Raw genomic sequence first — 21,291 nt, forward strand, 5'->3', positions numbered from 1 at the left:
AAAGAGACACTATCAGACTAAACATGCGAACACAAACGACCAGCTAACAGGGAGTGACCGCGCTGATAAAGTGAAGCAGCTCCAAGCTGAACTGGCATCACAACAGCGATTCTTCACACGAGACTGAGTCAAAAATAAATATTACTAAAGCAAGCTACGAAGTGGCCATGTTAAGACTGTTATGGACCTGTAGACCTGACAAACTATTACTGAAAGATAATGTAAAATTCAGACAGACGTAAAATTCACTAGTTTTAAGTTTTAATAGACAACTTTGCATTACTTATAACTCCCGTTTAAAATGTTCATGAGGCAAAAGTAATTTTAAACTCATGTAAATTTAAGGTATTTCATACAGTTTGTTCAATGTTATCTGACTCTTCAGATTTGAATGAAAGGCAGAATGTGTTTTTAGAGTTGTTCACATCTGCCTGAGTGACTCATATTTGGTTATTTTGTCATTTGAAAAAGACAATTGCGACAATGAAATTTGTTTTATAACTGTGTATTTGCATGACATTTTTGTCGTTAAAAAGTGTCCGAAAAAACTATTGGCCCCCGGGCCCCTTCACTTTATCAAATCTGGCCCTCCTTGCAAAAAGTTTGGACACCCCTGTTTTAAAGCATGAAGCTAAGTGTTGGCAACCATTTGATGAAACCTGAACAGAAATAAAACTGATTAAAATTGAGCAGTTACATTTTTTAAACTACTCAGAATTATTACAAAGGAAAGTCATTCAAGTTGCGTTTCAGCCATTTATTAAATCTTATTCAGCAACAAATCAGCAAGCCGATTCTGGAAGAAAGAAAGGCAAATTAAATAAATGAATATTGAAGGGTCCATGTGCATCTTTTACCTCACAAGATCTTTGTCGACAGTCTCTGGGAGGGAACGTAGGGATAGGCGACCCTTTGGGTGTAATGCATTTGGGACAATTCCTTTCGCTCTTGTTCATAGCCGTTGCGGTTGCGAACGATGTAAGTCGGGACCTCCATCTTGCCCTCAATCTCCATGTCGCCAGCAGCATCATCAACTTCTTCGTTGTGCTGCTCCTCATCAAAATAATCGCCGGGGAACTCGTCAAACACCCAAGGGGCACCAGGGATCTCTGACAAGTGGCCCGAACCTTTGCTAGGGTGGCTTGGGTCGGAAGAGCTCGACTGGTGGACGTTCCAGGTGGAGACACCGGCGGCGGGGTCTGAACCTTCAAGTTGAGAAGTGCCGTGGTGGTCAGGGTCCACACGAGGGAAAAGCCGATGGCCTGCTGAATGCCAGTTAGAATCAGGATGAGCAGGCTGTCCTTTCACACCAGAGTCAGTGGGAAGTCTTGAGGGTTTGTAGCTGGAAGCATGATCTGGGACATGAGCTGACGGCACCCCGGTAGAAGCTGGCTTTCTCCCCCACTCGGTCACCTTGCCAGCAGCAGCACCACCAGGAATGACTGAGGGCTTGAAACTGGGTGACCAGTGGGAGGCTGAACCGTACGCGGGCCAACGGCCAGCGGGACCGCTTGCAGGCTGGCCCTTGCCAAAGAGAGGGCCGACTTGAACTTTCGTCAAAGGTGAGCCACCCGGATTGGCTTCCAGGTGCTGGTTCGGTGTGGCGCCGCCACTTGGCTTGTAGCTGGAGGGGCCGGGAAACTTGAATGGGCTGGTTGCTGCCCATCTCGGCTGCTTCTGAGCAGTGTCAACTTGAACGCCACCAGTTGCAGGTGTCATATGGTCCGGGTGCCAGTTGCCACTTTGACTCTCTGCAAGTTGGCCCTTGCCAGGAGGAGAACCCACTTTGCTCCAACTGGGTTGAGCCTTTCTGCCGGAGCCTGTGGTGGGATGAAGAGCAGGTGAGGGTTTGTACCTCGGAGCTTGCTCAACTTTACTGGATGCTGACCAACGTTGATGAGATGCTTGCGGTCCTTCACCTAAGCCAGGACTCACTTCGGGAGCAGCTGGTGGAGTGAAGCCTTGGGCCCAAGTTGGGGGAAGATGGCCACCTTCATTCCATACTTGCTGCCCATGGACAGTGTCAACTTCAGCAGGAGAGTGTTCATAGCTAGGATGTTGTACATCAAGTGGACTGTATGCTGACCATCTTTGTTGAAAGTTAACACCTCGATGAGGTGCAAGCTGTCGTTCCCCTGTTCCAGGACTCACTCTGGGCGGAATCTTAGAAGTAGCTGGTGGATAGAAGACTTGCTTGTATATGGCCCAACTTTGGGGAAGGTTGCCACCTACATTCCATACTTGGCGCCGCTGGACAGAGTCTACTTCAGCAGGGGAGGGTTCGTAGATGGGATGTTCCTCTTCAAATGGGCTGGAGGTTGACCAATAAGGTGTGCTAGGACTCACTTTGGTAGGAACCTCAGGAGAGAAGCCTTGGGCCCAAGTTGGGGGAAGATGGCCACCTTCATTCCATACTTGCTGCCCATGGCCAGAGTCAACTTCAGTGGTTGAGGGTTCGTAGCTGGGGTGTTCCTCAAATGGACTGTAGGCTGACCAGCTTTGTTGCACGTGGCCACCAGGACTCACTTTGACACCTTTGTTAGGAAACTCAGGAACAGCCGGTGGAGAGTAGCCTTGGGCCCAAGTTGGGGGAAGATGGCCACCTTCATTCCATACTTGCTGCCCATGGCCAGAGTCAACTTCAGCAGTTGAAGGTTCATAGATTGGATTTTGTTCAGAGCGACTGTACGCTGACCAACTTTGTTGCACGTGGCCACCAGGAGGAGATACCAGCTGCGTTATACCTGTGATAGGACTCAATTTGACACCTTTGGGAGGAATCTCGGGAGCAGCCGGTGAAGAATAGACTTGGGCCCAAGTTGGGGGAAGCTTGCCGGGTTTATAGCTAGGAGGTTTCACATCAAATCGGCTGTACTCTTGTTCTTCCCCTGCTCCAGGACTCACTTTGGGAGGAATCTCGGGAGCAGCCGGTGAAGAATAGACTTGGGCCCAAGTTGGGGGAAGATGGCCACCTTCATTCCATACTTGCTGCCCATGGCCAGAGTCAACTTCAGCAGTTGAAGGTTCATAGATTGGATTTTGTTCAAAGCGACTGTACGCTGACCAACTTTGTTGCACGTGGCCACCAGGAGGAGATACCAGCTGCGTTATACCTGTGATAGGACTCAATTTGACACCTTTGGGAGGAATCTCTGGAGCAGCCGGTGAAGAATAGACTTGGGCCCAAGTTGGGGGAAGCTTGCCGGGTTTATAGCTAGGAGGTTTCACATCAAATCGGCTGTACTCTTGTTCTTCCCCTGCTCCAGGACTCACTTTGGGAGGAATCTCGGGAGCAGCCGGTGAAGAATAGACTTGGGCCCAAGTTGGGGGAAGCTTGCCGGGTTTATAGCTAGGAGGTTTCACATCAAATCGGCTGTACTCTTGTTCTTCCCCTGTTCCAGGACTCACTTTGGGAGGAATCTCAGGAGCGGCCGATGGAGAGAAGACTTGAGTGTAGACAGCCCAACTTGGGGGAAGCTTCCCAGCTGCATTCCGTACTTGCTGCCCCTTGACAGTGTCAACTTGAGCAGGTGAGGGTTCGTGGATGGGACGTGGCTGGTCAAACGGGCTGGAGGCTGACCAACCTTTCTTGCCACCTGAAAAAACATGGTGGCCTTTCCCAGCAGGATTCTCAGGAGCTGTTGGCAATTCATAGTTGGAAGGGGGCTCATAGACCGGATTGAACAATGGCCAAGTTGGAGGCAGACTTCCGCTTGGAGTCAACGAGAGTTTCCCCATGACCGTGTCGACTTGGACTAAACCGGTTGCGGGTCGGTAGCCGGAAGGTTGCACATCACCCACTGCCCAGCTTTGTCGGTGGCCACCAGAATGAGCCACGTTGTCTCCCTTTCCGCTGACTGGACTCTCGGAAGCAGTTGGCGATTCAATGCTGGACGTTTGCTCGTACAAGGGCCAATTTTGGGGCAGGCCGCCACCCACAACAGATGCTGGCTGCCCTTTGGCCGTGTGGGAAGGAGTCCCTTTCTCGCCACCAGGAAGGACCACGGGAACAGTTGGAGCTTCATGGCCGGAGAGAGGCTCGTACTCCGAAAGGTATTCAGCCAAACTTGAGGGCAGGTTGCTACCTGGATACGCCGTTTGCCGGCCCTCCAAAGAGTCATCTTTGACCTGATGAGTTGAGGGCTTGGAGCCGGAAGGTTGTTCGTGGACCGGAGTGTACGATTCCCAACTGTGGTGGTGCTGGATACCTGGATGCTCTGCCATTGCCATGCTAGCTTGATGCCCAGCATTAGAGGGGATGACTTTGGACGTTTGAGCAGAAAGTGGCCATCTTGAACCTGAAAGCACAGGTTTGGCAAATTGGCTATCAGCATGAGCAGGAGCACTTGAGTGCTGGTTGGAGTTTCCTGCATAGGCCGCAAGATGCGCATCAGAGGTTGCCGGGCTGGACTGGGACCAGCTGCCAGATGTGGGCTCGGCAGATTGGCCCTTAGGGAACCCGTGAGAGTATGTTTGCTGCACCGACATGAGAGAAGGGCGCAGGTCTTCAGGTGGCCCAGAATTGGACTTGAATGGAGGCCTGAGGGAGTCTGAGAAGAAAAGGGGGGGGGGGGGGGGGGGGTCACAATGAGAAACTGCACTAAGTGTTGAAGTTAATGAAGCCACACAAAGTTGGATACTTACATTTTTGTTGCACTGGGACACTTGCAGCATTGCTAATTATCAGCAAGCAGATCCAAGAAAACCTGTGCAAGTAAAAACATGGCAAAGCTCAATAAACATTCCAATACAAGTCCGGAGAGACAAAAAAAAAAAAAAAAAAAAAAAAAAAAGAGAAACATTTGTTAATTCTGCCTTTTCCAACTTGATGTGCAGGTTGGACTGACTTGAAACAATATCACTCACATGCTTCTATGGGGCATGCAAAAATTCTTTTACAATTGAAGCAGACCAAGCGACAGCTGTGCCTGGCAAGTGAGCAAAGCATAAAAGTAGAAAAGTCGCTGCTGAAAGAATGGAGTGAGGGAGGGAGACAGACGGCAGACAGACTGGCAGCGCGCTGCACTCGCCAAGTCAAGTTGAAGAGCGCGTGTTCAAAGTTTCGTTACCTTGCGGCGAGTCCGGGCCCCATGTTCGAAACCCAGGAGCGGTGGCTCTGCACGACAGCGTGGGTTGAAGCGTGTGCGTGAAGGAAGGACGCCTCGAGCTGCTTAAATGCTGCTCACGTCACTCATTAGCCGCTATTCGACGCACCTGTGCGTGACGTTACAATACGCAACCGCTGCAACGTCACTGATTGGAGGCGCGCATGCGCAGGGGCGTCCGCAAAAAAAAAATGCTAAACTTGTTTTTGAAAATGGCATGTTTTTAATTAATATATATATATATACAATACGTAAATGGTGTTGGATTGAAGTGCTTCATTAACAATAAAATTCAAAAGTAATCATTTAAAAAGTTGTAAGATACACTATACTTCAAAACATGCTTTCAAGTTTATGATATATAAATCGATAGAAATATATTGACATTTGATATCAAAACTGAATGATGTAATATGCAATCATTGAAAAGGTCTCAGTGCACAAAAAGTGCCAGCAAAAGTTCAGTAGCCCTGCAACTCAAATCTTCTCTTGATACACGTGCGGGGGGGGGGGGTCAAAGGTGAACTGTGGGCCTTCAGCTCTTTCCCTTTCATCTTTGGTGGGCTTTCATCATCTCGTGGCTGGATGTCGGAACGGCCCGCAGAATGCGTGCAACCACGCGCTGTCCTCACACAGCTGTTTGTTATTTGGGAAGTCGTCATCATCATCAACGTGCATTTTGTCCTCTGACGCCACATTTGAATGCTAAAACAGGCTGCTAAAGAAACGAGTTCAAGGCGAGAAAAGATTTGGTCGAGTCGAGGGCTGCGATTCATTTATTTCATTAACTGGCGATTCTTTTTCAATTAATCGATAAATAAAACAAATACATTTGCTGAAAAACGAAACATTGTTTGAATGGCGGGCAGGTTGTGTGAGCAGGTGTTTGTTTGCGCGCGTCTTCGTTCAAGGAAACGGTCAGCGGGTCGGGTCATCATAATTGAGAATCTGCTCACGGGTCCTGCACGTGACCCGGGACGGCGTAGGGGTCGGCGAAGGGAGCCACGTCCAGCGAGATGTCGGCCTCGCAGCGACTCTGCAGTGGCGCCAGGTCGGTGCCGTTGCGAGAGTCGTCGGACGCCGGCGCACGGTCAAAGTGGCGGCGGGGGCCAGCGAGCGTGCCGCCAGCCTCCTTGTGCACGGTGGTGTCGTGGTGGTAGGAGACCAGCTCGTTGCTAAAGTCCACGGCTTCCACGGCCGAGCTGGAGCACAGGCGGTTGCAGCCCAGGATAGTGGAGAAGGCTTTGCGGAAGTCGGCGTTGAAGGCGTAGATGACTGGGTTGAGCGACGAATTGGCCCAGCCGAACCACACGAAGATGCTGAAGGTGGTGTCGCTGACGCAGGGCGGCGCGCCGGGTGCGTCGGCCGCCTGGCAGAAGGGCACTACGCAATTAAGCACGAAGAAGGGCAGCCAGCAGAAGACGAACACGCCCATGATGATGGACAGCGTCTTGAGGACTTTGGTCTCCCGCTTGAAGGAACTCTTTAGCGTGCTCTCGTCCTGCGCGGAGGCGCGGGCGCGTGTGGCCGGTGCGGCGGAAGCCGCAGTGCTGGCCGCGGCGGGCGCGCGCTCCAGCGAGGAGATGCGGCGGATTTGCATCTGTGCGATGCGGAAGATGCGCGTGTACGTGCCCACCATGATGAGCACGGGGATGTAGAAGCTGATGAGTGACGAGGCGATGGCGTACGTGCGGTTCAGGCTGGCGTTGCAGTCGTCCGGCGGCGGCTCGGGGGCCACGGCCGGGCCCGTGGAGTTGAGGGCGCGTGCGTCCCGGTGCCAGTTGAGCTGCACGGGGATGAAGGAGATGAGGATGGACAGCGTCCACGCCACGCCGATCATGACCAAGGCGAAGCGGCGCGTCATCTTGCGCTCGTAGCGGAAGGGGCTGGAGATGGCCCAGTAGCGGTCCATGCTGATGATGCACAGGTTGAGGATGGATGCTGTGGAGCACATGATGTCAAAGGCCACCCACGTGTCGCAGAAGCGGCCGAAGAGCCACGCGCCTGCCACCTCGGACACGGCGCGCCACGGCATGACCAGTACGGCCACGAACAGGTCGGACACGGCCAGCGAGATGACGAACGAGTTGGTGACTTTGGAGCGCAGGTGACGGAACTTGACCACGGCGGCGCACACCAGCGTGTTGCCCAGCAGCGTGGACACGATCAGGGCGCACAGCACGAAGCCGGTCAGGGCGCGACCCAGGCTCACGTCGCCGGGGGCGCCCGGTGGGGTGTCGTCGTGGCCGCGCTCGCCCGCGTCGCCCGCGGCGGGCGCCGGCCACTGGCTGCGCGCGTCCCAGGCGGTCATGGCTCGCTCGACTGTGCCCGAGGACGCAGCTGTGAAGCCAGCGCACGCCCTCGGACTCGGTGCGCCCCCACCCTAAGACACACACGCACACCTCACCTCACTCCCACCCTCCGCGCCTCGCCTTGTATCTCATTCCAAATCTGAATATTTACTCACGTGCTGCGTGCTAAGCCCCGCCTGTCATATTGGTCCGACTTCACTTGACCCCTGTAGACTTGTTTGGGACATACCTAATTTATTTCGCTCTTTCTCCCCGTTTTCATACAAAATGTAGATTGAACATTCCATCATCCGCGTTTTCTTGGCTTTGTTAAGAACAACAACCACCGTGTTTTTTTTAAACTAATTTTGGGTTGTTGCGCATCTTTGACATTCACCAGACTACGTTTTACTCACGACAGCACATGAAATCACATCGGCGTAATTGTTTGCAGTCCGTTGTCGTCCACTTGGCTGATGAAGTGGTGCGCGGGATGGCGAATGCTGTCCCCCAGTGGACAGAGCTGGAAAGCACTGCATTTCACCAGAGTGGCAGCTTTGCGTCTTCTACTTCCTGTTGGCGCGCAGCTTTTAGTGCGAAAGGCAGCCACTTCCGACGAGGCAAGTCCGGTCGGATGACAACGTCAGATGTTCAGCGGGCATGCGCAAACCGAGCGTTCGTGCGTGCATGCGCGCGCGTGGATGATTCAGCAGGCAGCCGGACGGTGATGTGACGTCAAGGTTCCCTGAAATGAAACCAGACGCGCCCCGGTGCAAATTCACCTGCTTTGTCCTCGTCACGGGGCTCCGCCGACGTGTGACGTCAGACGTCCGTTCGCGAGCCACCGCTGTGTCGCGACTCTATCAGCCGGGAAGGAAGCGAGAGGATACCGCCCGACGCTTGCCTGGTCGACACAGGTGAGCCCCCCCCCCCCCTCGCCCCGCCTCAAACGCGCGCGTATACATAGGCACAGAATATGTTTCTTTTATCATTTTTAATCTAATGTGCATGTGCGATGCCGCTCGCCAGGTAGCACATCCATGACAGGGATCTTAAGGTACATGTCGAAAGGCTCCCGCTCGGCCAGGCTGCGAAGGAACCTTAAATTGGCCCAAAAGCCAACGGAGTAGATCGCACATCAGCACATCGTGTGGGTGACAGGCAGCAACACTCCTTCCCTCCCATTCAAGTTGGACGTGTTTGACCGCGCACATGCATGAGGCCAAATGTCGCACTTTAATATTTCCAGCGTGCCTGCCACTCCGTTACAGCATTGACTATCTGGTTTTAAGCCTTGAAAATGGACCAATAGTAGACGAGGAGAGGACAAATATTCCCTTGTGTTAAGCTTGATTGATGCATGATTGTTTACGTAACTGGAGATGAACGGCAAAGATGACAACTTATTGAAATGATGCATGTTAGCATTTCTCAAATAGTGTGTGTGACCCCCCCCCCACACACACACAGGTAACATGTTAATGCAGAGCCGCACTTATTACAATTAACACATTTATAGTCTGTAGAGAGTTGGGGGGGTTAAATTTTTTCTTCTCCCTGGGGGGGGGGGGGGGAAGCATGTGGATCCAAAGCGGTTGAATCCAAAGTAAAGGACCAAGGGGGGCTCAGGCAATTGGTCCGGTGCCCCTCAGAGACAGAGCGCCTTTGTTCTGCATCGGTGATACTGCTGGCGAGGTTCGAGGACCCCCCCCCCCCAACGCCCGGCCCCAATTGAAGACTTCAGCACCACAGAGAAGTCCTGCGCCAGGTTGCCATGACGCCGGCCGGCAGTTTGGGGTCAGCCATTCCCGCCATCAAAAGGGAATTCATTCTTTCACGTGTGAATTCATCAATGACGTCATTGTCTTTGTTTTGAACTCGCCGTGCGTGCTCTGGTCTTGCAAACTGGCCCCGCCCCTTTCGGTTTATCTGCCCAAAGGCATTGCGATACCTCCCGCCACTTATCAGCGTACCTTTGAGCTCGTTCGGGTGATGTGGCGGTACGGGCTGCGAGGACATAAAAGCGCCCATGGCAACCATGGGGGGGGGGGGGGGGGGGTGGCTCGCTCCGCTCCTTTGGATCGTTTTGGGCCAAATGGAGCATGAAGAGAGACTGAGCAGGACGCACGTGAGTGCCCTGACGAAGAGAGATGAAGATACTGTTAGAATCCATCCAGTTCTTCTGTCGGGAGCTGGCCTTGAGGCTGTGAAACAGCTCCACCAAAACAGGCCGAAGGTCACCTTAAGAGTCAAGCGGCGTGCTAGCCCTAGCGCCGCTGTCCTCCCGAACGGGACGTTGGGGCTGGGCAAGTCCACGTGCTGGTGGTGATTGCGTAAGCGCGCTGGCAATCAGATGACTCCTTTTCCTCCCCGAGGAGCTCCTCGCACTCCGATAAAAGCGCCGCTTATCTCGGTCTTGCCCAGCAGTGCTTCAGCTCGGCCTTTCTCGCTCTGTCTTGGCTTCAGCGACGCTTGTATTCCGTTGACGCTGGTTGTTGGTCGTTTGCGGGCGGCGCCGCTCGACACTTTCCGCGGCTGCAGGTAAACTTTGAGTTTGGATGGCGTGCGAGCAATAAAATATCACCTGCAACGTTTCAATGTGACCGAGCGAGACTGAATTAAGTAAGCGTCAATACTTCAGCAAAAGCAAATGTTGCTTCAACGAGAATAAGCAACATTCAAATGATTTGGACGACGCTACTCGTGTAAAAGTAGGAAAACGCGCTGGGGTGAAGAGTGGCGGCCTTCGTTCGACTTCGCCGTGCTCAGCTCAATCGTTATTGCTGCGTTCGAGGTTGCTTGGAAATGGGAACCATCAGCGAAGCCAACCTCGGGGAACAAAAGCAGCGTCTCGTTTGGCCTCACCCTAGCCCGGGGACATGCAGGCACGCGTGTGTGCGCGCCACCGGGTGTGTCTTACACACTTAGTCTGTCTGTGTTTACACACACGCGCGTGTGTCACAAGGCAGTAGCCAATGGGAACGCGCGGCTGAAGTTGGTCTTTGTCTGTGTTTTTCCATTTTGCTGACAGAGTTGTTAACATTGGCATCATCAGAACAGGTGCTCCCTCTAGAGGCTCAAACTAAATTGACACATTTTGCAGAAGCTTCAAGTCTTCGAGTTTTCATTTGGTTATGAGATTCTTGGATTGTGGAGCGAGATAATATGTCTGCAGAAAATTCTTTTGTGATCATTTGGGAGTAGAGAGCAAGAACTGCTCACAATGGCCACGGACTGAAGCGGTGAATAATTAACCGGGAGCGACATCTTATACTCGTCTCTCGTTTGTCCCTCAGCTCCTCATCTTCTTGAATCACGTTGTTGCCGTCTGATGTCCGGTCCCACCATGCCCACCTTGGTGTCCAGGTTGCCCAAATTTGGCTCGTGGTCCAAAAGTTCCAGCCCGACACCCACCGCAGCTCGCCTGCCCAACGGCTTCTATCACCACCCCGGGCCCGCGGCCGGCGATGGCACCGCCGACGGACCGTCGCCCTCGGCGAGACGGATCGGTACCATTTGCACGCCCGCTGAGCTGAGGAAACGCGCCCGAGCGGCAGACGGAGGCAGACAAGACATTCATAATGACGCCGCCCCTCGTCACGCTCATCCGCAAAAGTCCGCTGTGGACCCAAAGACGTCAAATATATCACTTCCCACTTATAACGCCGGACTTCCTGTCCCTAAAAGCGGACTTCCTGTCTCCAGAACTGGACTTCCTGTCCTTAAGAACAAACTTCCTGTTTCCAAATCGAGGCTAACCGGGTCCAAGCAGAACCTCAGTGGTCTTTCTGGATCCAAACTGCGACCACCACAGCGGTCGGCTAATTCAGATCCAACTTTAAGCTCCAGTCCCGGGTCCGGTTGTGGTTCTTTGCCAACGGCCGCCCGATCACTCTCCACCAGAAACCTCAGATCAGCGCCACCCTCACGCCTCACCAAAGTGGACGGATCCGGCCCACGTGGCCCGGTGGTACAGCGGCGCGCATCCCCCGTTTCCCCGCCCCCATCCCCCTGCACCAAAGCGGGTCACAAACAGTCCGTTACTTCCTGTGTCCAAGCCGAGCCCCTCGAGGGTCAGAAGAAGTCTCTCCTTCCGGCGCTCAGAGCTAACGGCGTTAGCTATAAGCTATCGCGGCCGTCACTGGCCAAGCAGGCCCGGACCGCTGCAGAGGAAGCGAGCCGAGCCAGAGCCAAAACCACAGCAAGGACGCCGTCCTCCACAGGAAGCAGTCCGGGTGAGATCAAATACTTGAAACGAGATCCTAACGAATGCTGAAAGTTGTGTCCCATTTTACAGAGCGCACTCCCGAGGCGTCCCAGGGCGGGCCTCGCATCCTCGCCGAGACTCTGGATGACATGTCCCTGTCGTCCGGCTCATCCGTGGACCACGACCGCACCGATCAGGAGTACATGGACGACTTTGACAACCTGGGTAAGGGCCCGAAGCCTGGCCGGTCTAACGGTACAGAACCGTCCCCCCCTCCCTCACGGGCCGTCTGGTCTCCTAGGAAACGGAGGCGAGAGCCTCCTCCTGGCCGTGGCCCACAAAGACGACGACCCGGGCCGGTGGGGTGCCGGCGTTACCGAGGCGACACGACGCCACTTCCTGGACAACGCTTTGGACTGGAGCCACGAGACGCCCGCTGGTCAGTTTGGATTTTTTTCTTCAAATAGGACATTCTCAAAAACTCACTTCTGAACCGTTTGGTTTGTTGTCAGGTCATGGAGCCAATCACCTGAGCACATTTTCCCACCACAGCAGGTCCAGTCCGTCCGACTATCATGAGCAGGTGCACATCCAATGGGATTTTTCTATTTATTTCATTTTTTTTATTCCTAACGAGCCTGTTTGTTTTTCGTTGGAACCACCAGGGCGGCTCGTCCCTGGACCTGTCCCCCTCGGACAGCTGCGGTTCCGGGGGCATCTACATGTGGGACGAGGAGGGACTGGAGCCACTAGGGGGCGCCTTGCTGCTCACCGGGCCCATCGGCGCCTTTGACTCGGATGCCGACAGCAGTGTGAGACACTCCCGCAAAAGATTTTGGAAATTTATTTGGGTGCTGCCGTCTTCCTATTTAGATGGCTATCTTAAAATGGTCTGATTTTGTCGCCATTTTTCCTCGCTCCCTTCTCGCAAACCAGGACGGCGTGACCCACTTGGACTCATGCGATTTGGACGAGGACGACCTCATGCTTGACGGAGATTTTGCCGACGACATTTCACTCCACGGTGGTGGACAAACATCAAGACCAAGCGCTAGCGGCCAGACACGTGTCGCTCACCCAGCAGACGGAGACGGGACGAGGCGGCGGCTCCTCTGGGGGAGTCGCGACAGCTGCAGCGACGACGGCTCGCTTACGTTTCTTCGTCTCCCGATCGAGTGAGTGCGGGTCCGCTCTGGTCGCCATGGTAACAGAAGTGAGTGACGTGCGTGTCATCCATCAGGGAGGCGGGACATGACGACGGGCAGGACGACGCCGGCCCAGACGGGATTCTCGATCTGGATCTCTCTCCTGAAAGGTGACAGCATAACAATGATGATCGCCTGTCGCTATTAAGCTAGGAGAGCCAAAAATGGCAAGAACTCACTTTGGATGGGCGTCTGGGAATGTGCCCTCAGGGACAGCGAGGTGGATGCCGAGGACCTGGCCCAAGACATGGGCGCACTGCGCTCACAGCTGGAGCTCCTCCAACAATTTTTGCTGCAGGTGAGACGAGTGCAAGGGCCCTGAGATGGCAGCAAAGCACTGCTTTTGTCTAAATGAAGCATCCACATTGTTGCCATGGTTATTTGAAACGTTGTTGCTTTAGGACGCTGAGGCGGATGAGGACACGCTCACCACCGACACGCTCAGTCCGGAAGACGGCGACCGTGCACAGGTGGGTGCGCCCGTCAACAAAGCGCGGGCCCGTTCGTCGGCTGTCCGGCGCCGACCTGCTTTTGCCTTTGTGCAGGTGGAGGCGCTCCTGCAGGAGGTGCGGCAGCTCAAAGAGGATCTGAGGAACAAAGAGCAGATCATCTCGCAGCTCACCCACCAGCTGGTCAGGTCACATTTTCAACTCGTCACACTTCACATATTAAAGGCTACCGTCATTGATGTGTGTGTGTGTGCGTGCGTGCGTAGGCACACGCCCCAGCAACAGACTGCACCGGGAAGACAGAGCAACACACACAGACGAGTGCCGTTGGGCCGGCGGGAGAGAGTGTCGCTTCGCAGACGCCTTGGAGGGAACGCACGGTACGCACACACAATGTCAATGTGTGGCTGCAAATTTGGAGCCGATTTCACGTTGTATTGATGGGCTTCCCTCAGGCTTTCCCTCCCCCTGCCTTCCTCTCACCACCCTGGCAATACCAGCGTTCCAGACCTTACGGGGGGCGGCCCAAACCCAGCATCCCCTCCCACCTTGCTAGAAAAAGTGAGTGACCGGGCTACTCGACTCGTCATCTTCATCCATTTGAGTTAGCCGCAAATGGCTGCCGAGCCTCAAAAACGGTTCAAGTGGCGCCGTGCCACTCCCATCGATATTGAGGGTGCGAATGAGCACATGAATGTTGGTTTGGGAGGGGAAGAAGGCGTCCGGCCCGCATTTGGCGCTTACGCCTCGGTCCGCTTGGCTAACACTGACGCACTGATCTCATCTTGTTTCGTCTTTTGCTTGCCGGCCTCCCTCAGGAGTGGAAACACTCGTGGCTTACTTCAGCGACACGCCCTGGTACGCACCGCACCGCATCCAAATCCCCCCCCCCACCTGCCAACGCGGCTAATCGTTGCTCCATTTTTAAATTGTGGATTTTTCAGGACATCAGAGTGGCACCTCGGTTTTCACGATTCACCTCTGACTAAAAGCAATTTTTACGAAAGCCATAGATATTCTCAATCCAATTAGTCGGTTCCAGATATTCCAAATTATTTTCAATATCATCAAACACATTTTATAGAGAAATGTTACAGCTTTACAGAGTACAATAAAAGTAAGGCAGGTATTGATTGGCACCAGGTAGCAGTACCTGGCCATCCCTAACTGAGAAAAGGTAGAGAATCTGAAAACAGAGGCTCCACTGTAGATTTAGGGAATGCTCGCATGATTCTCACGGTCGACGTTTGTCAGTGGAGGGCACAAAAAAAACGAGTGCATGAGCGTACGAGGACGCCCGTCACCCTCTTGTAATTTTGCATGTCCTCTCTTAACCCGCCCCACGCACAGTGTCATGCATTATGAATGTCTTGCAGCAGTTGAGCTAGCTAGCTAAGATCAGGACCGATAACATTCGCCCGGCGTCAGTGTAGACTAGAGAAAGATCTGCTGGTCTTGAATATTAATATAGCTGATGAAGTACCATAAACTATTACGCTTGTACTGCACACGTCATTCTTCTCAGCGCTCATTTTGTTAAGAGCATGCTGCGGGGCAAAAATACGCCTACACTTACCACACTGGTTTGGATACCCATGGATTGATGGTGGACGGACGTTTTGAATTGCGCTGTCGCCCCCTTGTGGTAAATGTCTGAAGCATATGTTGAAAATCATTAAATGAAATGAAATTAAATTGAAATTCAATAAATTAAATTAATTAGCAAATAGAAATACAAGTATGAATAATATTAATGTACAAGCATATAAATATATACGTATAACTATAATTTTATTTTAATTTATTTCATTGTTTTAGTTTCTTTTTTAATTAAATTTAAACCTTTACATGATTTAAACCACTATATTACATTACTTAAACCATTACATTAAAATTACATTAAATTACATTAGAATTAAGTAAATGAAATAAATCATTACATTACATTAATAAACCATTACATTAAATTACATTAGAATTAAATAAATGAAATAAATCAACAAATAAAATACAAATAGAAATAATATTAATATATATATTACATATATATGAATAAATATGTATAACAATAAATATTTTATTTTAATATTTTTTATTTAATTATTTTATTTTTAGATTCCTTTCTTTATTATTTATTATTACTATTATTATTCAATTTAATGTAATTTAATGGTTTAAAGCATGTGCTTCAGACATTCACCACGAGATGGCGATAGAATAATTCAAAACGTCCGTCCGCCATCAATTCATGGGTATCCAGTCTAGTACCTTACGTGTATGCGTATTTTTGCCCCGCAACATGTCTGTCGTCCTCTCGCAGTGAAAGGTGTAAAGCATATGCTTAAACCATTATAAAAATAATATAACAAAGGTAAAATAACAAAATTAAAATTAGAATACATTGGAGCCTCGGTTTTCGAACGTCCCGGTTCTCGAACAAATCGGTATTCGAACAAAAAATTCGAGATTTTTTTGCTTCGGATGTCGGACGAAATTCGGTTGTCGAACCTCGCGAGATGAGCCGAGAGGACCCGCATGCCAACTGACTCCGTTCGTTATTACGTTCTCGTTACTCTGAGGATTGCATCAACTCTAATCATGGCTCCAAAGGAAGCAAGTGGGAGCAGTAAAGCCATCCTAAAACACAAAGACGCTCCTAAAGCAATGCGACACTTAGCGCCCGGCGCGCTGCGGTTGAGCGATCGGACCAAATTAAGCTCCCTGCGCACTGAGGTCCACTTAAATTTTGGAAAGTACATTAGGACTTTAAAAATATTTTCTAAATTTTAGCGACCGCTCTGTCACAATAATGCGACCAGCGAGGTGCAGTTGCGCGGTCGGCAACGCGCAACGGTTGCGCGTTCGGCGGTGCCCTGCAGTTGCGCGATTGGACAAATGCGCAAATGAAAAAATGCTTAAAAAAGGCGGGTTTTTTGGGGGCTTCGAACGGATTAATTTTTTTCCCATTATTTGTAATGGGAATGTATGATTCGGAATTCGAACGATTCACTTCTCGAACAGCCTTCTGGAACGGATTGTGTTCAAAAACCGAGGCTCCACTGTATATCCAATATCCAAACTAGTACGCTTGTCACTTAAGAGCAATGTTGCGGGGCAAAATTGCACATGCGCCAAAGTTAGATGATGCAAAATAATGTTAAAAAAGTGATACACTCCAAAGACAAAGGTCAAAGTTGTAATTTGAAGATGTTTGTTTCAGCCACAGGTACTTTGCCCCCCCGAGCCACAAGAGCAGAACCCACTAGCCGACCATCGAGCAAACAGAAGCTCCCCCTCCCGCCCAGCTCAGCACTTCTCACGCAGCCCTGACCGAGAGGCCTCCGCGGATGCCTGGCGAGCTCCGTCGCCTCCTGAACTTTTGCTTTATTTAAGAGGTTAACTTATTTATTGAGCACTGTGACCATGTTGTCCTGTTGCCAGCACTTTGTTTTGGCGCTTGTGGAACTATGCAAGACACGGCACGGCACGGCGCTGCGCTGTCTCTTTAAGCGGCGCTCAACACACCAGAGCATTTCTCGCCACCCGGCTTAAGGTGCATGCGCCGCGCGTGCTCGTACATGCTCTCTACTTGTTTGTAATCACATGTTGGCATGAATGAAAAGCTGTTGAAGCCGCATTGATCCGGTGACCTCTAGGTCCGCGTACGGGTGCCCGCTTTGTCCTCACTGGTGGTTCAACCATTATTGTGGTCATGTTCTTTCAAGTGACCTTTGACCACTGCGACAAAGAGAACGCTCGCACGTGGACCCGAAGTTGGACGGAATCAAAGTTTGTTTTCCTGCTCTATGGCAACAAGCTAGCAAGATTAAAATGGTGCCGCTGTGTTCCAGTCCATTGTCATCCTTTTCCTTACTGCCTCCATTTGAAATGGCTTTTCTAAAACACCTTTGGTCCTCCTCTTCATCACCTGTCTTAGTGCAAAAAAAAAGAATAACAAGGAGGAGGAGGAAGCTAATTGGTCGCCTCTTCCTCCTCCTCCTCCTCCTCCTCCTCGGCTGTTTTTCCTTTAGTTCACACGTCTAGAGAGTGATTCACCTGAGAGCAGATCGGCTGTAGTAGATAAAGACGGTTGCCATGGAGACGCAACGTAGCAAGCGGCCAATGGGGATTGAGAGAAAATACATCTCAACTTTTGTATTCTGCACCAAGCTCAACTGTCTTGTCTCCATGATGGAGCTCGTGCGTGCGCGCGCGTGACCGCCTCCTCCTTTTTCCATCTACTCGGGGCAATTGTGCCGTGAGGCGCTGTCAATATTTCATCAGCGCCGGTTGACGGGAGGCGCGCCGGATGAACAATGTTTTGATACTCTGGGAATTACCTGACCCATCAATCGTCTTTCGCTTGTTTAAATCTTGATCGAAGGAAAAAAAAACAGGACAAAAAAACTGGGGTAAAAAAAGATGAACTCAAGTCATGTTTTGGCAACAGAGTGGTTATTTTACACGCCTATTTTCTGCATGAAATCACACTGCAGCTCCAGTCAAACATAATACATTACTATTTATGAGGTTGGCAAGAATTCAAAACAATAGTCATGATTTTTTTCATTACCCCTAGATGCTTCAAGGTGGCGCTAGAAAATGCAGATTCCACTAGACTGAATTTATTTGTACCCTCAGCTGCTTTTCCCCTTTAGCGGTTAGCTTTGCTTCAATGACAAACGACAACATGAAATAAAACGGGTGCGCTTCCGCTCCCCGTGGGGCGGCAACACAAACAGCAAAGTCAAGGCAAAAGGCCGACGGGGTGCATCCGTCCGTGCGCTGACAAACTCAAACGACAGTCCGACGGCCCAAAACACGAAGCCCTGCTCGCGACACATCTCTGCCGTCACATCGCTCACAATTAGCATCTTTCAACTTTTACGTCTCAAATGTGGTATCGGTGCCGGGTATCGGAGCACTCGAGCGTATCGTCCCTCTTTAAATGCACATGTTTTTTGTAAATTCAGATGACGACTTATGTCGTCCTTCATTTGTCATTCTATTTGGGGAAATACTATCAATATATGTTTTGAAAATCACACGGCTGAAGCGGTCACAACATGAAAGCTCACATTTTTCTCCTCCAGCCATCAAATCAAGTAACTAGGCCAAACTGGCACTCCAGCACTTTTTGGGGACATTCCAAACAAAAACACGAGAGCATCCATGCGTAAAAAAAGCAGCGACGGCGTGCCGGTCCAGAGATGCATTTTGAATGAGTCCAGCTTAATCGTTGTTGTGATGATGTGAAACTGCGCTTATTCTCCTCACGGGGTCACTGACCTCAACGTGACTTTACTAGGCGATTGCCTTTTATTGCAAAAGCCCATCGAGTGACGATTGTGCGCATGCGTCTGCAAAATAACGTTTAGCTTCTGACAGCCACACACACAGCGCACACACGCACGCACACGAGCAGCAGCAGCAGCAGCAGATGGAAGGCGGCTGGCAATTAACCTGCTGCACGGCTAACGCGCTAACTCAGCCAAGAGACGCAGCAACTTATATTGTTTTGTTGTTTGCCAGGGAAGAAGCTGCAGCCCTCGTTCATTCAAATACCAGCAGAAGGGTGGCGCTCTTCAGACTCTTAAAAAAATAAAATAAAATCGTCATCGAGCCACTTGCGTTTCACCTCACTTTGCAAAGGTTTGCTCCCCATCTGGGATACAAATTGCAAACAGGAAAGAAATATCAATGTGATATGTGCGTGTTTGTGTATGTGTGTGTGTGGTCAGCGATGGCTATGAGCAAGGTTGACGTTGCGTGTGCCATCATCTCTATGTCTGAGGGTGAATGCGTGCGTACATGTTGCCAGCAATGACCCGAGCAGCGATCAAACAGAGCATGAAAAAGAGTTGAGTGTTGTTGGTGTCTACTGCCGCCTGCCATTTTTCTTGTGAGAGTACAAAAGTCCAAATGACAAGGACATTCTAGAAAATAAGGGTTTGCTTTGTTTTGGGGCTTTGCTTCATTTCCCCTGCTGACAGCCAAGCTTTCAAATGTTTTTCTGCTCAGTACATTCTTTCACACAAATGGAATTTGTCTATATGTGGCTTCTTCTCCGCCCGTGCATGCAACGAGTGCGTCCTCGCCTCACTCGGTTCGGCTACCTCCTCCTCGTCGCCAGGTGGCCGATTGTTCCGCGCTGGCACCTGCAAAGGGACAGCGCGCAGTTAAAAGGCCATTTGAGTGGCGTCGCGCCGTTAAAGAGAAAAACGGCCCCGTCGCCTTGCAGATGGAAAGCGGCCCAACCGCAGCGCGCCGTTTACGGGACTCCTCAAAGTCGTTCATGACTTTTTTGACAAATGGAAGGCCGGCCGGGCAGTCGATCGGTCGGGCGGGCCGCGCCGATGCCCTGCGATGATCTCAAGGCGAGACACGCTAAAGGCTTGAAATGGTGACAAAGGTCCCCTTCAAAGGACGCACAGGAAAGAAGTGCAAGCTTTCAAGCTGGAGTTTGGATTTGTCCAATGAGACTAAAAAAAAAATTGGAAAGATGTGGAACACAAGTGTGTGTGTTTTTATCTCTGATAATAATAGCGTGAACCACAAGTGTTGTTCGCAGTTGGGTAAAAAAAGAGGGAGGGAGCGAGGGAGGAGGGGGTTGAATAGGCTGACGGAGAAGAAAAGGTAGCGAGACATTTGAATAGACAGCACATGAAAAGGCTGACAACATCTAATGATGGCTTCCATGTTTCGCTTTTCTTTTGCTAGGACGAGAATGCAAATATTTGATTGTACCTGCACAGGAAAAGCTTCTCACCTTTGACTCTGTGATGCATCCACAATGTTGTCGTTTTTTTTTTCTCTTCGGGCCTCTCCGCAATGAACGGCGGCGGTCCTCAAGACCCGCATTGGCGCTCCCCTCTGGTGCCGTCGTCATGGCAACGCACAAGAGCGGACGCCGCACATGCGAGCGAGCTTTCGGCCTCCGACTTCATTCGGTCGTCGTGGAGACGAGGAGCTTTTATCCGTCTTGTTCTCGAGTGCCATCTTGGAAGGTAAAGTGGCACTTTGAAAAAGGCGTTTGGCGTATCAATCTTTTTGATGAGAGTCGGGAAGGTGCCATCTTCACGTTAGCAGCATGGCAGAGGTGCCAATTTGTTCTTGCGTGGAGGTAACTGGGGGGAGGGGGGGGCTCCAAATCTAAACATCCATGTGTTGGCTCCAGTCCAACAAAGAAAGGATTGTCTTTTCTCTTGCTCGGGGTTGCAGCATATTAGCGCCTACAACCCCGAACACTTCGTCTTTAATTTGCCCGCCGCGGGATTAATAAAGGATGGTGTTCTGTAAACGAGCGCCGAAGCTCAAAGAAGATCATTAAGGCTGGATTCCCGTCAAGTGGCCACTTCTTGACCTGCAAGTGAGAGCATAAAGAACAGCGAGCGAGCGTAGCTCATGCATTGGCCTCCTTTGTTCTACTTGTGTCGGTCGGCTAAGGTGCACGAGCGAGCGGTCGGTGGGCCCGTCCATCTTCTGGTGACTTTCTGTGTTGCGACACGCGCCGTCGTTGAGTGTGACTTATGGAAGCGACAAGCGGCGTTTGATTATCGCCCGGGGACAATTTGTTCCACGCCATGAAAAAAGCACTCGGGCCGCAATAAATAAGAGGCAACTAAAAAAGTCCATAAATGGCCTTTTAGACACATAATTCGTGGAGAGCTGCTGGTTGAATCAGGTGTTGTGCGGACCCCAGACGACCCAGTCTCGTCACAACAAGCAATTAAAGCGCCATTTGCACGCTGGCTAATGAGTTGCCGCCGTCTTCGGGTTACACGGCGGGGGCTCCACTCCCAGCGAGCCCCCGAGGAGAAAATTGATATTTAAGCGCATGAATCACAGAGCTCTGCTGAGGCTCAAGAGCTTTTTTGTTTTCCCACTCGGACTGGACGGATCGTTCGCAGCCTTTTAGCACGTCAACTGAGAAGATGGTTCGATAGGCATTTTAGCACTGATGAATTTTAGCGCTTCGGCTAGCAGAAGGAAGTGTGATAAAAAAGCTCGTCTGCGGACATCCAAAAAAATGAC

At 51.1% G+C, this 21,291-nt stretch overlaps 3 protein-coding genes and 1 long non-coding RNA gene across 6 annotated transcripts; 1 reads left to right on the top strand and 3 right to left on the bottom strand.

The window, feature by feature from the left end:
* Nucleotides 1–737: 737 nt before the first annotated feature.
* On the bottom strand, nt 738–5,234 carry LOC119138220 (adhesive plaque matrix protein-like). The gene is made up of 3 exons (XM_037278053.1): nt 5,070–5,234; nt 4,645–4,706; nt 738–4,550 (listed from the first exon to the last, which is right to left on the bottom strand). The coding sequence occupies exons 1-3, from the start codon at nt 5,090–5,092 to the stop codon at nt 859–861; spliced, it is 3,777 nt and encodes a 1,258-aa protein (XP_037133948.1). The 5' UTR covers nt 5,093–5,234; the 3' UTR covers nt 738–858.
* A 692-nt stretch (nt 5,235–5,926) lies between these two features.
* LOC119138279 (D(1)-like dopamine receptor) lies at nt 5,927–7,589 on the bottom strand. The gene has a single exon (XM_037278256.1). The coding sequence runs from the start codon at nt 7,414–7,416 to the stop codon at nt 6,058–6,060; it is 1,359 nt and encodes a 452-aa protein (XP_037134151.1). The 5' UTR covers nt 7,417–7,589; the 3' UTR covers nt 5,927–6,057.
* Nucleotides 7,590–7,755: 166 nt separating this feature from the next.
* On the bottom strand, nt 7,756–9,718 carry LOC119138383. The gene is made up of 2 exons (XR_005101138.1): nt 9,638–9,718; nt 7,756–9,533 (listed from the first exon to the last, which is right to left on the bottom strand). It is a non-coding gene; the product is annotated as an uncharacterized LOC119138383 (long non-coding RNA).
* LOC119138243 (serine-rich coiled-coil domain-containing protein 2-like) lies at nt 7,780–17,110 on the top strand. 3 transcript variants are annotated; one of them, XM_037278149.1, is made up of 15 exons: nt 7,780–8,313; nt 10,693–11,631; nt 11,694–11,828; nt 11,905–12,042; nt 12,116–12,186; nt 12,269–12,415; nt 12,540–12,778; nt 12,844–12,918; nt 13,019–13,106; nt 13,210–13,278; nt 13,354–13,440; nt 13,524–13,637; nt 13,713–13,818; nt 14,076–14,115; nt 16,478–16,564. In XM_037278149.1, exons 2-15 carry the CDS (start codon nt 10,728–10,730, stop codon nt 16,521–16,523), a joined length of 2,259 nt encoding a protein of 752 aa, XP_037134044.1. In that variant the 5' UTR covers nt 7,780–8,313; nt 10,693–10,727; the 3' UTR covers nt 16,524–16,564. The 3 variants fall into 3 exon arrangements, with proteins under 3 accessions (XP_037134044.1, XP_037134041.1, XP_037134043.1); XM_037278146.1 differs by lacking the exon at nt 14,076–14,115 and having other exon boundaries at nt 7,781–8,313; nt 16,478–17,110; XM_037278148.1 differs by lacking the exons at nt 7,780–8,313; nt 14,076–14,115 and adding an exon at nt 9,822–9,937 and having other exon boundaries at nt 16,478–17,110.
* Nucleotides 17,111–21,291: the final 4,181 nt, after the last annotated feature.

The sequence above is a fragment of the Syngnathus acus genome, chromosome 19 (assembly GCF_901709675.1).
Source record: "Syngnathus acus chromosome 19, fSynAcu1.2, whole genome shotgun sequence".
Lineage (NCBI taxonomy): Eukaryota > Metazoa > Chordata > Actinopteri > Syngnathiformes > Syngnathidae > Syngnathus > Syngnathus acus.

What these genes read in the sequence shown, in the direction of transcription:
- LOC119138220 (XM_037278053.1), bottom strand. Translation starts at nt 5,092, where the DNA reads ATGGGGCCCGGACTCGCCGCAAG. An exon ending in GGGCCCGGACTCGCCGCAAG is followed by an intron (nt 4,707 to 5,069) that starts GTAACGAAACTT and finishes TTACTTGCACAG; the next exon opens with GTTTTCTTGGATCTGCTTGC. An exon ending in TGTCCCAGTGCAACAAAAAT is followed by an intron (nt 4,551 to 4,644) that starts GTAAGTATCCAA and finishes TTTTCTTCTCAG; the next exon opens with ACTCCCTCAGGCCTCCATTC.
- LOC119138243 (XM_037278146.1), top strand. Translation starts at nt 10,728, where the DNA reads ATGTCCGGTCCCACCATGCCCACCTTGGTGTCCAGGTTGCCCAAATTT. An exon ending in CTGGATCTCTCTCCTGAAAG is followed by an intron (nt 12,919 to 13,018) that starts GTGACAGCATAA and finishes ATGTGCCCTCAG; the next exon opens with GGACAGCGAGGTGGATGCCG. An exon ending in CGCCTTGGAGGGAACGCACG is followed by an intron (nt 13,638 to 13,712) that starts GTACGCACACAC and finishes GGCTTCCCTCAG; the next exon opens with GCTTTCCCTCCCCCTGCCTT.
- LOC119138279 (XM_037278256.1), bottom strand. Translation starts at nt 7,416, where the DNA reads ATGACCGCCTGGGACGCGCGCAGCCAGTGGCCGGCGCCCGCCGCGGGC.